The sequence below is a fragment of the Pinus tabuliformis genome, chromosome 6, assembly GCF_031772625.1.
Source record: "Pinus tabuliformis cultivar Carrire ecotype Pingquan chromosome 6, CPIR1, whole genome shotgun sequence".
NCBI lineage: Eukaryota > Viridiplantae > Streptophyta > Pinopsida > Pinales > Pinaceae > Pinus > Pinus tabuliformis.
In genome coordinates this window covers 1,418,083,161-1,418,100,284 of record NC_142292.1, presented here as the reverse complement: position 1 = coordinate 1,418,100,284, position 17,124 = coordinate 1,418,083,161, and the positions used below count along the sequence as shown (strand labels likewise).

The following is a 17,124-nucleotide window of genomic DNA, read 5'->3' as shown; positions in this document are numbered from 1 at the left end:
GGCCACCAATTTTTGATGGAAGAAACTTCGTCTATTGGAAGGTAAGAATCACTACCTATCTTCAATCTCTTGGTACAGAAGTTTGGGATATTGTGGAAACATGATACACTTTTCCATCAGCAACTCCTGCAGATACGGCTGATAAGAAGCATTATGAAACAAATGCAAAGGTTGTCAATACTCTATTAGGGAGCCTATCTCAATCAGAATTTGTCAAGGTTATGCAACTCAAAAATGCAAAAGCAATATGGGACAAGATCGTTCTGAGATATGAAGGAGATGAACAAGTAAAACAAGCAAAACTACAAACTCTGAGAATTCAATAGGAAAATCTCAGAATGTACAATGATGAAAGTGTGGCTAACTATTTCCTACATATAGATGAGATTTTCAATTGTATGAAAAATTTGGGTGAAGAAATAAAAGAAGTTTTTTTGGTTCAAAAAGTTCTAAGATCTTTGTCTTCTAAGTTTGAATCAAAAGTATCCTCCATAGAAGAAAAACAGAATCTATAGAGACTTACCATGTCACAGCTACACGGAATCCTAACCTCTTACGAAATGAGAAAAGGGGAACCATCAGACAAGAGAGAATTTGCATTCAAAGCCTTAGGAAAAGGTGATGACTCAGGACATATGTCGGAAGAAGAGGAAGAACCAAATTTTGTCAAGAACCTTCAACAGGGTTCTAGAAGATTCAGAGGTAAGCCACCTTTCAAATGTTTTGCTTGTGGAAGAGTCAGTCACTATGCTGCAAAGTGTCCTCATAAAGATAAGATTGACAAAGGTAAGGAACCAATTAGATGGAACGAAAAACAGAATGTAAGTAAGAAGAGCTATTATACACATGAAGATAGTGATGGACTTTCAAATAGCGATGAAGATGAATAAGGTAATGATTATAGACTTTTGATGGCTTTTGAAGATGATGATTTCTTGGATGCTATAGATGAAGAAAGTCTTTATGAAGAAATTTCTAAACTCAAAATTTGCTTAGAAGAGAAAAATATGATTATAGATACTCTGACATCCCAACTTGCTGAAATGGAGAAACACAATGAAAAGTTAGAATGTGAAATTGTGGGACTTAGAAAGGACATTGAGAAAATGAAAGCTCTTAATCTTAGATTTGCTAAAGGATCTGAAACCTTAGATGAGATTATCAAAGTGCAACGTTCTCCTCTAATCAAGACAGGTCTTGGGTACACCAAAGAAACATCTCAAGCACAGAAGCCATCTACCTCCAGAAGTTATCTTGAGGTTGCAAGGAGAAGTGAACAGGTTGACAATCAACAGCAAAGGCCCAATGGAGATCACTAGGTAAATCAGGGACAATTTACTTCAAGAATGAATAGAAATCACCAAGTAAATCGAGGGCAATCTACTTCAAGGATGAACAAAAGCTACAACCAACCACAGGTAAATCATTCTCAATTTACCTCAAGAATGAATGGCTATTACAATGGAAGGTTTGATGATCGCAGGAATTTCTTCAATGGCCAATGCTTCTCTTGCCATAACTTTGGACATAAAGTAGCTCAATGTGTGGCCTACAAGACCATCATGACCAGAGAAGCACAAAAGCAAAGGAGTGTGACTGGAATCATGAAAAGAACCTACAACAACTTTTCTGCTCTTGAAAATGAAATAGAATGTTCTATTTGTAACAACTTCGGTCATGAAGATTCTGAATGCAGGAGTAGGTTTCGACAAACAACTCAGAAGGAGCAAGCTTCATTAAGTCCCAAAACATGGAGAAAGAAAGAACCGCTACCAGAAAGATGTGGGATAGCCTTATATGCGGAAGGACAAGAAAATCAATGGTACATCGACAGTGGATGCTCAAAACATATGATAGGTGATAAAGATAAACTTCAGTCATATAGTGCCTTAGAAAAGGAAAAGAAGGTCTCATTTGGAAATGACACCCCTACACTCATAAAAGGTAAAGGTTCTGTTCTTTTGAAAGAAAAGGTTAAGGCTGGAAATGTTATGTATGTTGATGGCTTAAAGCATAATTTATTAAGTGTTAGTTAAATGTGTGACCAAGGAAATGAAGTAATATTTCAATCAAATGGATGCATTGTTCGTGAGCTTGATACAGGAGAAACAGTGATCAAAGGCATAAGAACTCCAAATAATTTATATATACTCAAAGGAGGACAACAACGATGCTATCTAAGCAAGAATGATGAACACTGGCTATGGCACAGAAGATTGGGGCATCTAAGCTTCTCACAGATAAGGAAAGCATGCAAGTATCAGGCAGTTCGTGATCTACCTGACATCAGAATTCCAGACAATACAATATGAAAATCATGTCAATTTGGTAAGCAAACCAGAACTAATTTCCCTGAGAAGGAAGGATCAGCTAGCAAGCCACTTGAACTTGTCCATAATGATGTCTGTGGTCCATCTAGGAAAAGGTCACCTCAAGGAGAAGAATACTTTATATTGTTCATTGACGGATTTTCCAGGATGTGTTGGATAGGACTTATGAAGCATAAAGATGAAGCTTTTGAAAAGTTCAAATCATCCAAAGCCTTGGTGGAAAACAAATCAGATCGCAGGATCAAATGCCTCAGGTCTGATCGAGGAGGGGAATTTACCTCGAATGAGTTTTTCGATTTTTGTGAAGAACATGGAATAAGGAGGGAATTCTCTACTGCAAGGACTCCTCAGCAAAATGGAGTAGTGGAAAGGATGAATAGAACGGTTCAACAAATGGCTCATGCTATGCTTGATAAGTCTGGAACTCCCGCAACCTTCTGGGGTGAAGCTGCATTTGAAGCAGTTACTATTCTCAACAAGACAAACATTCGGGTAAACAGCACTCAGACTCCTCACGAACTATGGTATGGTAAGACTCCCACCGTAAAATACTTCAAAACTTTTGGGAGCAAATGCTACATCAAAAATACTGATGAAAATCTTGGCAAGTTTGAACCTAGAGTAGATGAAGGCATTCTCCTTGGTTACTCTCCCCACAACAAAGAATACAAGTGTTACAATAAAAGGCTTGGAAAAATTGTTGAAAGCATTGATGTAGTGGTTGATGAAGAAGGAATCACTCCTAGGCAGGTAAGATCTGAAGATTTCGAAGATGATGAGGACTATCCATCAACATCAAATCAGACTCATGATGAATAAAAAACCCATGAGGCACTAGAAGAACAGATAAGGATAGAAGAAAAGACTCCATCTAGGTACGTTCAGAAGAATCATCCAGAATCTCAAATTTTGGGGCAAAAAGAGGCAGGTGTACAGACAAGAAGGACCATTTCAGAAGCTTCAAGCTATCTAGCATTGCTCTCCTCCACTGAACCACAAAATGTAAGAGAGGCATGCAAAGATGAATGCTAGGTAAAAGCCATGGAGGAAGAACTTGAGCAGATCGAAAAGAATAACACTTGGGAGTTGGTTCCTAGACCAAAAGATAAGAATGTCATAGGAACAAAATGGATATTCAAAAATAAGCTGAATGAAAATGGAGATGTGATTAGAAACAAGGCCAGACTTGTTTGCAAAGGGTATGCTCAACAGGAAGGCATTGACTTTGAAGAAACTTTTGCACCAGTTGCCAGACTAGAGGCCATAAGGATGTTCCTTGCTCTTTCTAGCTTTCAGAAGTTCAAAGTATTTCAAATGGATGTGAAGTCTGCTTTTCTAAATGGAGACTTGGATGAAGAAGTGTATATTGAGCAACCAGATGGGTTTATCCTTGGAAATGATCCAAAGCTTGTATGCAGACTCAAAAAGGCTCTCTATGGCCTTAAACAGGCTCCAAGGGCTTGGTATTATCGCTTGGATAAATACCTCCGTCAACAAGGTTTTATAAAAGGATCAACTGATAGCAATCTTTATATAAAAATTGACAATGATAAGTTGCTAATACTTGTTGTGTATGTTGATGATATCATCTTTGGTAGCAATGAAGAAGACATGAGTCAAAATTTTTCCTTAGTAATGCAGAAAGAGTTTGAAATGTCTATGCTTGGTGAGCTCACATATTTTCTTGGTTTACAAGTCCAACAAAACAAAGATGGCATCTTTCTATCACAAACCAAGTATCTCAAGCAGATCTTGAAGAAATATGGGATGGAGGATTTGAAACCAGTATGTACCCCTATGGTGACAGGATGCAGCCTCAGCGCAAATGATGAATTGGCAGTAGTACATCAACCAACCTATAGATCCATGATTGGTAGTCTACTCTATCTAACAGGTACCCGACCAGACATTATGCATGCAGTGGGAATAGTTGGAAGGTTTCAGGCAAATCCAAAGGAAACTCATCTTCAGGCAGTTAAGAGAATTTTCAAGTATCTTCAAGGAACTCAAAACTATGGCTTATGGTATCCTAGAGATACAGATCTCACACTTCATGCATATACAGATGTGGATTGGGCAGGAAGCGTGGATGACAGAAAAAGCACTAGTGGTGGTGCATTCTTCATGGGTCCTAGATTAGTATCTTGGTTTAGCAAGAAACAAAGTTCTATTGCTTTATCTACAGCTGAAGCAGAATATGTAGCTATTGCATCTTGCTGCACACAACTCCTTTGGATGATGAAAACATTGCAAGATCTTCAAATCACTTGTACTCCACCTATCTCCATTTTTTGTGATAATACAAGTGCAATCAGTATCTCAAAGAATCCTGTCATGCATTCAAAGACTAAGCACATACCGATCAAGTATCATTTTCTCCGGGAACAAGTGCTGGAACAAAAGGTCAAATTGGAGTATGTTCCCTCTAAGGAACAAGTTGCTGATATTCTCACCAAACCACTGCCCAGGGAGACATTTGAATACCTCAGACAGAAGCTGGGGGTAGTTGATGCATCATCTTGCTGTTGAATCTTGTCTGTTTCAGAGAAAAATGGTTGTACGCGAGTTGAATGAGGAGGATCTGCGTACATACGTTGGTTTATTAAGATACAATCACGTATATGTTGGTTTGAAGAAAAAGCAGTGGGGCCAGGCTCAGGATGAAAAGAGGCTGATATGGGTCTGACAGAGACCATCTGGCACAGGTTCAGGGGGAGCATATATTCTTCTAATAATGCATTGTTGGCATTATCTTGGTTCAAATTTAGTTGGTTTGATTTCAGGTGGAACAGGTGAAGAAGGAGAACATGGGTGCTGGTCTGAATAATGATTGACAAATGCTGCTGATGTTTGTTGTTGATATCTGTCAGAGTCTTGTTGTAGATATTTTGTCTCTATGTCTTATATTTCTTTTATCAAGGTCATGTAACGGCCTATGTTGGTTTCCCCACTATGCCTGGGATGAATGATGTAATGTACTTATTTGTCATCTGGTTGGGTGGATGAGTCAATCCTGGTATATCCCCACTTGGTTGGGAGATGGATGTATGTATGAGTCTTTGGTGATAGGAAGGTCAGTTATAATGTATAAAGTCATGTTTTTTTTGTAGATCATCTTCTTGCAGACCTTGCCTACAGTCAGGGGGAGCTTGGACAGCACAGCAGAGCAGAGGATTCAGCATGTATTCAGGGGGAGCACATCCCTTTGCCCTTGATGTCAAAGGGGGAGAATGTTTTTGAGTGACTTGGGGTTGCCATCAAGTCCAAAGGGGGAGATTGTTGGCATTATGGCACAGGTTTGGCACTATGGCACAGGTGTTGTCCTTGATGGCAACTCACTCAAAAAGGCAGATCATAGTTCAAGCTCTCAGAATGAAAGAAAATGAGGTATATGCAGGTTCATCTTAACAAAGTTGCATATACACGCGGGTCTATCGATTAGAAGGCGCGTATACATATGCACGCACTTTCATGCAAATAAAAGCACGTACATGTGGGAAATCTTATGGTTGGTCCATGGTATTTAGTCCGACATATTTGAACCTATGGTTTTTGATCCTTGGTATTACTTTCTAAGTATTAAACCCAGGTATTGGGTTCCTAATATTGGATCTCTATGGTTTTGGACCATGGTTTGAGTAAGGCCTAGACTATAAAAAGGGAAGGAGTTCATTTGGCAAGGGATGAACTTATGTATTGAATATCTGAAGAGGAGCAAGATCTGGAAGATTGGTGATTGGTTGGTGAGACATAGCTGAACCTGAATCAAGGAGGAACCTAAACATTACAAGATGGTTAAGTTCTATTGATGGGTCAAGATTTCAAGGTTTGAATAGCATAATATCATTGTGTGATTTTGATCTGTTATATTCGGTGCATGATTAGAACTACAAAACTGATAATCTAGGTATAACTGACGTCTGAGGATAAATTATCTTTTATAGATCTGTACGCAGGTTTGGCACGGCAGAGGCGCGTATACATGCAGGTTAAGCAAGTGAAGACTGCATATACACTGGTTGGTTTTGGCATAACTACGTATGTACGCAAGTTTCTATTGGTGAAGTAGCGTACGTCTCTTGAAATATGTTTCAGCTGCCTCTGTTTACTGCTGTAGTGTTCTGGGTTCAGAATTGGTGTCTAGTTACTAGTATTGTTTTTCTGGTTACAGCATTCTGAGAAGTTATTGGTTGATTCAGTATTTTGTGCAAAGAAGATTGGTTGTTGTAGATCTATTAGATGTTTGATTGATATTCATGGATCCAGTCTGAAAATTTATGAAACGTGGTCCCTGGAAGAAAAGAGAAGGTAGAAGCGTTCGGTAGGTCAGCACCTACGTACTAGTACCTCAGCTAGTACAAGAGCTAAGGGGGTTGTAGCTCCCTTCCAGGAGAAACTGGAGAACGAGAGAAGGTTGTAGCCTTCTGCAGGTTGAAGCCTGCGTACTGGTATAATTCTGCACCAGTACAGAAACATTGTAGAAAGAAGTTTCTAATTGAAAGAAGATAGAGACGCATTGCCGCAGGTGGTTTTCACGCACATTGGGTTTCCACCCTATATCTGGTGTTCTTATGTTTGATTGCATGTTCTTTTTAACTGTTCCTGGTTACTGTTCATATGTTTTGATGCACAAATTAATGATTAACATCTGAAGGATGATCTAACTTACAAGTCTGCTCATATATGCGTGTTTCCTTAACTGAAGTTGCGTACATACACGGTATTTGCTAACAGAAGTAGCGTATACAAATTTAATTGTGAAATGAAAAATAATTGATCTGATAATATTGATTCACCCCCCCCCCCCTCTCAGTATTATTTCCAACATGTTCTAACCCTGAGTCAGTTTCCGACAAGGGGAATGACAAAGGGAAGTAGATCATTGACGCGGAGCCCAGTGCCACTGTTGCCACCGCCAAGATCCAGAAGAATGAGCCTGAAGATCCAAAGGAGGGGGAGAATCTTTTCCACTCATAGATGTGGGTGAAGGGTTCGCCGCTGCAATCCATTGTTGACAGTGGGAGCCAAAAGAACCTCATTTTAGCAAAGGTTGTGAAGTGGCTGGGACTACCGACCATACCACACCCGCAACCATATAGCATCAAGTGGCTTCACTAAGGACAAGATCTCTGAGTTCGCCAACAGTGTCACCTTCCCTGCAGCATCAAGCCCTTCACAGACAAGGTATTGTGTGATGTTACACCTCTGGATGTTTGTGATGTATTATTAGGCCAACCATACTTGTGGAGGCGACATGTTGTGTATGAGTCAAGGACTTGTGCTATTATTATTACTTTGGGTAATTCATTATACAGGATACTGGAGGTAGCCCCACCTATCGCCACCTCTTTGATCACTGCTAAGAAATGTAGCAAGCTCATCTCCTAGACTAGGAAATTCATTTTTTGTCTGGTTCACTCCCAAAGTAAGGGGAAGATCGTCACCACATCCATGACTCACGTGAAGGTTTCCTCCATACAGCAGCAACAACAGATGGATATGGTCATGAAAGAACATAGGAACATCTTCTCCTCACCCACACGGGTACCGTTGCACTATCAGGTCAAGCATTCATTCAATCTGACTCCTAGAGCACCTCTACCCAATGGGCCGATATATCACCGCTCCATTCTGAAAAATGACAAGTACAAGAAGCGACATGGTCCTTACACCAGTACCAAGGTTGTGGGTAATAATTCTTTGGAGCACAACATTCCCCCATTCCCTCACTTGCACCAAGTTTTCAATGTGGACTGCCCTCCACCATGCTTCCCAAGGGGGGAGGAATAATCCAAGTGGATGTTGGTGGCCACCCACCTATCCCACTTGGACCCCCACAACTGTCTCTTTCAGTTTTTCAGTTTCCTTATTTGTAGCAAAATTTACATTTGCAGCAGCTTTTTTCGGGTCCTGAACTTTCGAAGCCATTTTGAGGCCCTAAACGATGCTTTTTGGGAAATCTGGGAGCAACATAGGCCCACTCTTCCCAATGTTATAGTCCTTGGATATATCTTTCTAACGAGTTATTATGTGTGTCAAACAGAGTTTGTATGCCAAAGTTACGACCCCGGGAAGTTGATGTACCAATTTACCCAAAACAAGGCCCAAAGTTTGGCATTTCATCTCCTAGGGTTAGGTTTTCGGATGTTTAGGGTTTTCCATTGTTTCTAAACAATAAATAGGCCTTCGAGCCTCATTGTAACACAGTTCAGAGGCATGTAGCCACCACATCTGTTCTCAGAGATAAGTTACCATCACTCTAGTTGGTTTATTTCCATTTCTGTTTGTAAGCATATTTCAGTATTTTACATTAATGAAATGAAGTATTATTTCCATTGCATATCTGTATTTATGGTTATTTCTATACTTTATTGTGTTCATGTTTAAATCCAGAACATTGAGCTACATGATTACATAGAGAACATGAAGGACATAATATCTATCTTCAGCGTCAAAGAGAAATCAAACATCTGGTGGGAAGATGTGAAGCGAGTTAGAGACATTGAGATAAAGGAGTTGAGTTGGCATGAATTCAAGAGACTTTTGAGGAAGAAATATTTTCAGAGAGCTACTACGACAACAAATACAAGGAATTCTATGAGCTAAAGATGGGGTCGATGACAAATGAGGAGTATACGACAAAGTTCCTTGAGTTGTTGAGGTATGTACAATATCTTAAGGATGAAAAAGCCAAAGTTTAGAGATTTGTCAATGGATTTCCATTAGAATTTAGAGATTGGATTGAGTATGATGAGCCTCGGTCACTTGAAGGAGTCATTGGGAAATTGAAGCACTGTTATGAGCAATCAAAGTGTAATACAGAATCTCAGCAAGGTTGGAAAGGGAAAGAAAAAACTAAAGGTAAATGGTAGTTGAAGCGAACAAGACCTTAGAATGCAAGAGAGAAAGAAAATGTTGCACCTTACAAGAAGTTTAATGGGTCACAGCCTGGAGGGAAACAAAATAAAGTTGATGGTAAGGGACAATTGCAGTGTTGGATTGTGGCAAGGAGCATCTCAAGAGGGATTTTCCACATAATCAAGGTGGTACGCCTTATATTTATAGTGCACAGGAAGCACAAACAATTGGGAATGTTAGGAAGGGAATTCCACAAATTTATGCAGCGTTCGATAACAGGAGGGTAAATCACCAGCCATATATTATTGAGATGGACAGAAATCTTTGTGGTCCGGTTGTTTCTATTTTGATTGACCCTAGATATAATTATAGTTATATAAGTCCTGACCTGATGGATACGTGTGGTTTGAATAAAGAAGTGCATGCAGAATCTTAGTTAATGCAGTTGACTATAGGTACAAAGAAGTTGGGTAAGAACTTTTGCATTTGAGTTGAATGGTATGCCTACCTCAACACATTTGAATGTGCTACCGTTGGGATCATATAGTATGCTTTTGGGCATGGACTGATTATATCTTCACAGGACTAAGGTGGGCTTTTATGAAAAAGCTATTGAATGCTTGGATGACAATGGAGAACATACAATATTGCAGGGTAAGGAGAAAGCTACATCAATTAGAATGGTGACATCTATGTAGGAAAAGTGCAGTCGCGGAAAAGGGTTTGTGTTATTTGCAGTGTATATTTCTAGTGATAAAGGTAAGGATGTTGAGGATGCAAAAGTTATGAAGAGGAACCTGATTTTGCAACAATTTCAGGATGTGTTTCCATCAAATATCTTAGAGTTTTCGCCTCACAGAGAAGTGGACTTCTCTATTGAGTTGGTACCATGAGCAACACCAACATCAAAGGCACCACATAGGATGAGCACACCAAATTTAGTAAATTTGAAGTTGTAGTTGAAGGAAATGCTTGACAAGGGATACATAATTTAGGCCAAGTGTATCACCTTGGGGTGAACCAATGTTGTTTATGAAGAAGAAGGATGGTGCTCTAAGGTTATGCATTGATTACAAGCAATTGAACAAGGTGACCATCAAGAACAAGTATCCGTTGCCGATGATTGATGAATTGTTTGACCAATTGAAGTGAATGAAGATTGACTTGAGATCCAAATATCATCAGGTACACATTAAAGAAGAGGAAATATACAAGACTTCTTTCAGGACTAGGCATGGGAATTATGAGTTTGTTGTAGTTCTATTTAGTTTGACTAATGCTCCAACTAATTTCATGTGCTTGATGAAGATTGTGTTGCATCCTTATCTAGACAAGTTTTTCATTGTATTCATTACTGATATTTATTGATATATCCTAAGAATGAGGAAGAGCATTCTGAACACTTAACAATAGTGTTGAGATTGCTAACAGAGCATCAGTTGTATGCCAAGCTTAGAAAATGCAGTTTCTTTCAGAAAAACTTGGTACATGAATTGCCACATTTTGTTTCCAAGGTAGTCATAGTAGTGGACCCGGAGAAGATAGGAAATATCATGGAGTGGGAATTTCCTAGAAATATGGATGAGGTAAGATCATTTATGGGGCTAGCAAGTTATTATAGGAGGCTCATCGGGGACTTTTCTCGGATTACATATCCTATTACGCCACTGCAAAGGTAATGTAATACATTTGAATGAATTTAGGAATGTGCAACAAGTTTTGAGCAATTGAAGCAATTATTAACAAATGCTCCAGTCTTAAAGATTGTAGATCTAGACGAAGAGTTTGTGGTGTGTATAGATGTCTGCAAGAGAGGACTTGGTGGAGTCTTAATGTAGGAAGGACAGGTATTGTGCTATGAATCATGGAAGTTGAATGAGCATGAGCAGAATTATCTGACACATGTATTGAGCTGGCAGCGATTGTCCATGCATTGCAGATGTGGAGGAACTATCTTGTCGATAGGACGTTTGTATTGATGAGCGATCATAGTGGATTGAGGTATCTGTTTAACCAAATGAATCTGAATGGCAGGCAAGGTAGATGGTTGGCCATGATTATCAAGTTTGAATTTGAGATCTGGTACATTAAGGGAAAGGAAAACATGTTTGTAGATGCTCTTAGCAAGAGAGTGCAGGTGAATCATATAACATTTATGACGTCTTATGGGACAAAATTACAGGATCGTATTTTATAGGCAGGACAACATGATGACAGGTACATATAGCTTAGATACATGTTACAACAAGGTACAGGAGATCAGGATGAGGACTATCATCTCACAACGGATGGTTTGTTCATATTTAAGGACAATATCTATTTGTTGAATCATAGTGAGCTCAAGAAGATTATCTTGCGGTAATTCCATGCAAATCGTATTCAAGGCACCCAGGATATCATAAGACATTGAGAGCAGTGAATACATTTTATTATTTATCAAATCTGAAGAAGGAAGTGGCAGATTTTGTGGCTAGATGCTTAGATTGTCAACTGGTAAAAGCATAATGTAAGCACCTAGGTGGATTACTATAGCCAATTTAAATTCCATAGTGGAAATGGGAGTTCATTTCCATGGATTTGACAATAGGTTTATCAAGGACATCTAGACAACATGATTCCGTCATGATTGTGGTGGATAGGTTGGCAATGGTAGTGTACTTCATTCCAGTGAAGTCTACTTATTCAGCTAATGATGTAGCATGTGTCTTCATACGAGATGCAATGAGGTTGCATGGTGTCCCAAGGGAGATAGTGTCAGACAGGGATGCTAAGTTTACTTCTAGATTTTGGAAGGAGTTGTTTGTAGGTTTACGTACAGAGTTGGTCTTCAGCACAACTTATCATCCACAAACAAATGGATGGACAGAGAGGGTCAACAAGATATTGGAGGACATGTTGAGGATGTATGTGATGCATCAACAAAGGAGATGGCAAGAATACCTTTTGTTGGTTTAGTTTGCTTACAATAATGGGTATCAAGAGTCACTAAGGATGAGTCTGTTTGAGGCACTGTATGGGCAGAGTTGTAAAACTTCCATCAGTTGGAGTTATCCAATGAACATGTTGCTGATAGGATTGGATAGGTTGGTAGAGATGGAACATGAAATGCAGGTAATATAGGTTCTCTCACATGGAATTTTCTCATGAATATTATTTTTCCTATCTTTTAATTAGTTTATAATTATTTTATACACACCTCTCTTTGAATGTTAGTATTAATTAAAAGTTTTATTGTCATTTTACATAAATAGAATGTCTTTTCTATATTTTATAATAGCTAAAATTTGTTAGTTAATATCTTTTTACCACCATACCTTATGTTTCTCATGTTATTTAGAATTTAACAATTTCACTAAAAAATCATCTCATTCGTTCCTTCACACTAGATTTAAGTATTTAATCATTTATCTTGAAGTTCAATTATCTATTTTGTTTTCTTGGTGCTAAGGGTTCCACATTGATTTTTCCCTTCAAGAATTACCTCAAGAAATTCCAAGGTTCTACAACACTTTCCCTTTAAGTATATGTGACTAAATGAGGAGAACATTGGTGCATTGATAGAGACAATTGTAAACTCTACAGTAACATTTTTTGTGGGACTAATGATAACTGAGGATTCAGGTGTCTACCTTAATGCATGCCTCTCAATTTAACGTCATGAGTGATAGAATTCACGGTTAAACCGTCATGACATCGTGCAACTTCAAGGTGAAAGTGAGCCACACTTTTCGACATAAGCCATGGCTAGAGTGCTAGTAGGTAGAATTGAGGATGTTGTTGTACCCCTCTAGAGAAAATATAATTTTCTTCATACAATCACAACCATATGTAAGTTGTTAGTAAACATGTACCTTGTGTTTACATCCACTATACATATCATCAATATTATATAACATATTCATCACTAATAATTCAAATTCGATATCAAATAGTATTTAATGATTAATTAGAATCACTACTCAATCACGTGTCCATTATGATCTACTACCACATTGAGGGAATCATCAAAAACATCTATAAAAAAATCATAAGATCATAAATCACGATTTTTTTTTCTAAAATGATATAACTTTATAATGAAAATATGAATAGTAAGAATCATCACCATAATAATTAGATTATTAGTTTCTAATATCTTCAAACAATAATATGTAAATCCCAACATCAACTCATAAATATCTCTCTCAATATCAAAGTAGAATAAAACCCTACATCCTATATCAAAGTAGAATAAAACCCTACATCTGAATCAAGGGGCTCATTTTACAATCCACGATGTATACGAACAACTCCTCGCTCATTTCACTATAAGCACGATGTATACTAACAACTCCTAATAATTTTTTTCACGTTTCAAAGACGTTGTAATGGATGGTGATAGATGCTTCCTAAGACTATCAAGCTTGGGATCACATAAGCTTGAATATAGAAAAAAAACTTGGGATTGTTTACAACATAGCAATAGCATGAAAAAGTATACTTATGCATCAGGAAGGATTTGATTATCTTGCCCAATAATGGATGCCTCGGTTGTTTGATCCTCAACGGTGGCTTTATATCTGTACCAACGAGCAACGATGACGAAATACACCAAATTGACAGCGCTATATCCCGCTAGTAGCCAGTAAAAATTATCGAGCTTGCCGTTGTTCAGATTCTGTGGCAGCCAGTTATTGTGACTGGGGCCGCCTGTGGTGTTCTGCACAATTCTGACAATGAGACTGCTTAGATAATTACCCACACCTAAAGACAAGAAGAGGAGTGCACTCCCCAGACTCCTCAAGTTCTCGGGGAATTGACGGTACAGAAATTCGACCCCTCCGATTATACTGAACGTCTCTGAGACACCGAACACAGAATACTGAGGAACCAGCCACAGTGCTGACATCGGAATCACGTCTCCCGGTTTCTCCATGAAACCGTGGCTTAACGCCACGTTCCGCCGCTTGGTTTCAACAACCGCGGCGATTGCCATCGAGACAGTGGCGACGGCATATCCGACCCCCATTCTCTGTAAAATTGTTATCCCCCGGCCTTCCTTGGTCATCCGCCTGGAGAAGGGCACGATAAGTCTGTCGTAGATGGGCAAAAACAAGATGAGTGCTAGAATGCTGAAGAATCCAAATGATCCTGCAGGGATCTGGAAGTGCTTGCCCACGTGTCTGTCCATTGTCTCTGCTTGCAAAATAAAGAATGTGTGTAGCTGTGTCTGACACACGGAGTGGCTAATCATGCTTAACCATATGGGCCCTACTCTTATCAATGATTTCAGCTCTTCCACCTGTTGAAGACTGCAGAGTCTCCATGGATGGGCCACGGATCCATCTTCCTTAAAATATTGTGGGATTTTGATAGAAGCCTTGTTCAGAAACCTAAAAATTAGTTACCAAATTTTCATCAATTCAACTATTGTGTTCTATAACAGTGATTACAGTTCTATAATTTTTTTGAAAATCGAATCACGAGCACGAATAGTTGACATATACTACTGAATCAATCCCACTTTTGGTTATTTAAGCTTACATAAATTGGTCTGTTGGAGCCATCCTTGATTTGAGAACTCCGTTTTGTGGACGGTCATAGTAATTGGATGTCTGCGAAGGCAGCGATAAATGGCGTTTTCTTCCTGCAGCAACCAATACTTGAAGCAACCTGGTGAATGAGCTTCCTTCTGGTGTAACACGAATGTAGAGCTTCGTCGCCAGAAAAAAGCTTGTGACAGAAAGAAACATCAAAATGGTGGGGATAACAAAACCCCAACCCCAGCTTACATAATCTTGAATGTACACTATGACGGTAATTCCGAACATGACCGACATTATGATTGAAAAGTAAGACCAGTTGAAGTAACTCTGCATACTTCTCTTCCCCTTTTCGCTTTTGTAATCGAATTGATCTGCTCCAAATGCTAACGAACACGGTCTGATTCCACCTGCTCCTATGGCCATCATTATAAAGGAGGAATAGAGTAAGGCAATTTGATGTCCTGATGCAGGTCTACACGGGGTTCCTGCATTAGCGTTGCAGGGAGGCGGCCTGAACTGAGTAAACATGGCTGTAACGGAGAGAAGAACCATTGCCTTCAAAATAAAAACAAACAAGTGAAAACATTAGAGTTGATAAATGTTTTTGGGAATAATTACATCATTAGAGTTGATAAATGTTTTTCGAACCAATCATTATGGTTTATTTTTAGAACTAGGCTAATTTGAAACGTTGATCAAATCTTAATAATGTGATTATTCAAAAAAATATTTATCTACAATATAAATCACAAAAATGTTAGATCTTAACAACATTAAAGTTGTTAAAGGTACTGACTGCAATCTCAACTTAAACTGCTTTTTAAAAAAACCAGTGAAGACACTTCTTTCAAATTACTTCTGACTTTGTGCATCTTGAAATGTTTGTTGTTTTTATGGGATAAGCAATAAAGTGATCCATGGAAAGGGCAACCTACGATTGAAGTCCCTACGCTGCCAAGAGCAATAGTCCAATATTTGCCAAGATAAGAATCAGAGATAAAAGCGCCTAGAAGCGGGGTAAAGTTCATCGTTCCCATCAACAAGCTAATAACGTATGTAGCCGTCACATATTGCATGTGGAATTCTTTTGTTAAGTAGACGATGAGATTGGAGGACAAACCCACAGTTACTAAATACTCACAACCCGCGTTTCCTGCCATTTCAACACCCACGAATGTAATTCGTATACATAGATCGCCAAATTAATAGCACATAAAAACACAGTTGGCAAACAAAGCTTGCAATGAGAGAAAAACATGTTCATCTTAATAATAACAATAACAGTGGGAGTCTTAAAAATCGATTCTAAATATCAAAATTTTAATCGATTCCAATATCAAAATTCCAGAGACTAGAATCGGTGATGAGACTTATTTTGTTTATTATTTGTATCTTTCTACATTATAGGTGTATAAGTGACTCCTCCAAAAATTTAAACCAAAATAAAAACAAAAAAACCAACACACCACACCAATCGAATATTAGGCCAATTAACATGAAATTGTTTGTTAAAAATATTTTCGGAAAAGAATTTTGTCGATTTCCAATTAACTAATGTGGTTCAAGGCAAGTTGAAAAATCAAATCATAGCTACATGTTAAATAGAGATAGCAAAACCCAGAAATAGAAAAAAAAAACCAGTACCTAGCTACGTTGTTATTTCCATGTCTACACAAATGAAGGTAATATTGAATGAAGCGCTACGTTGTTATTTCCATGTCTACACAAATGAAGGTAAAGTCACCTAGGATAAAAGGCATAGTTTTCCATCCTCCTTTTTTGCTGTCATCAAAGGACCCCTCCACATCTTTCTCCGACACCATCGGGACTCTGTCATCAGAGGACCCCTCCACATCTTTCTCCGACACCATCGGGACTCTGTCATCAGAGGACCCCTCCACACCTTTCTCCCCTTCCTTCGACACCATCGGGACTCTGGTCAATTGTCAAATTGTCTTTTATTTATATCACGCTCTGGATTATGTAATTTAGGTACAGCTGGTAGAGAACCCAACTCCACCGGGTTCTGGACAGTCAGGGCTACGCACGCCGGTGACCAACGACGAAGGACGCGGAAGATTAGCACAACCAGATGAAAATACTTGGTTGGCTCGACGCGGAAGATTAGCATAACCAGATGAAAATACTTGGTTGGCTCGACTTGGAAGAGGATTTAAGCAACCATATATAACGAGTATAGGAGGGCAACCAAATTTACTGTCTTATTGATTTATTATTGCTCAGGGCTGTATATACCTAGTTAGATTTAATCAACCAATATTTACTGTGCTAGCATAACCAGATGAATATACTTGGTTGGTTGGAGGCCGAAGATTAGCATAACCAGATTAGTAAAATAAGATGATAAGTAGTGCTATTGATCCATTAATGTTCAGAGGCGGATCAATAAT

General features: G+C 38.7%; 1 protein-coding gene across 1 annotated transcript; it reads right to left on the bottom strand.

Moving 5' to 3' along the window:
• Window positions 1–13,668: 13,668 nt before the first annotated feature.
• LOC149263954 (protein NRT1/ PTR FAMILY 2.9-like) lies at window positions 13,669–16,641 on the bottom strand. Its single transcript, XM_089393000.1, has 4 exons — window positions 16,458–16,641; window positions 15,649–15,866; window positions 14,712–15,268; window positions 13,669–14,560 (listed from the first exon to the last, which is right to left on the bottom strand). The coding sequence occupies exons 1-4, from the start codon at window positions 16,639–16,641 to the stop codon at window positions 13,669–13,671; spliced, it is 1,851 nt and encodes a 616-aa protein (XP_089249126.1).
• Window positions 16,642–17,124: the final 483 nt, after the last annotated feature.

Bases quoted from the DNA above. Each gene is read 5' to 3' on its own strand.
- LOC149263954 (XM_089393000.1), bottom strand. From the start codon at position 16,641: ATGGTGTCGAAGGAAGGGGAGAAAGGTGTGGAGGGGTCCTCTGATGAC. The intron at 15,269-15,648 runs GTAGGTTGCCCT...TTTATTTTGAAG, and splicing joins GCAGCGTAGGGACTTCAATC to GCAATGGTTCTTCTCTCCGT. The intron at 14,561-14,711 runs GTAAGCTTAAAT...ACTAATTTTTAG, and splicing joins GCTCCAACAGACCAATTTAT to GTTTCTGAACAAGGCTTCTA.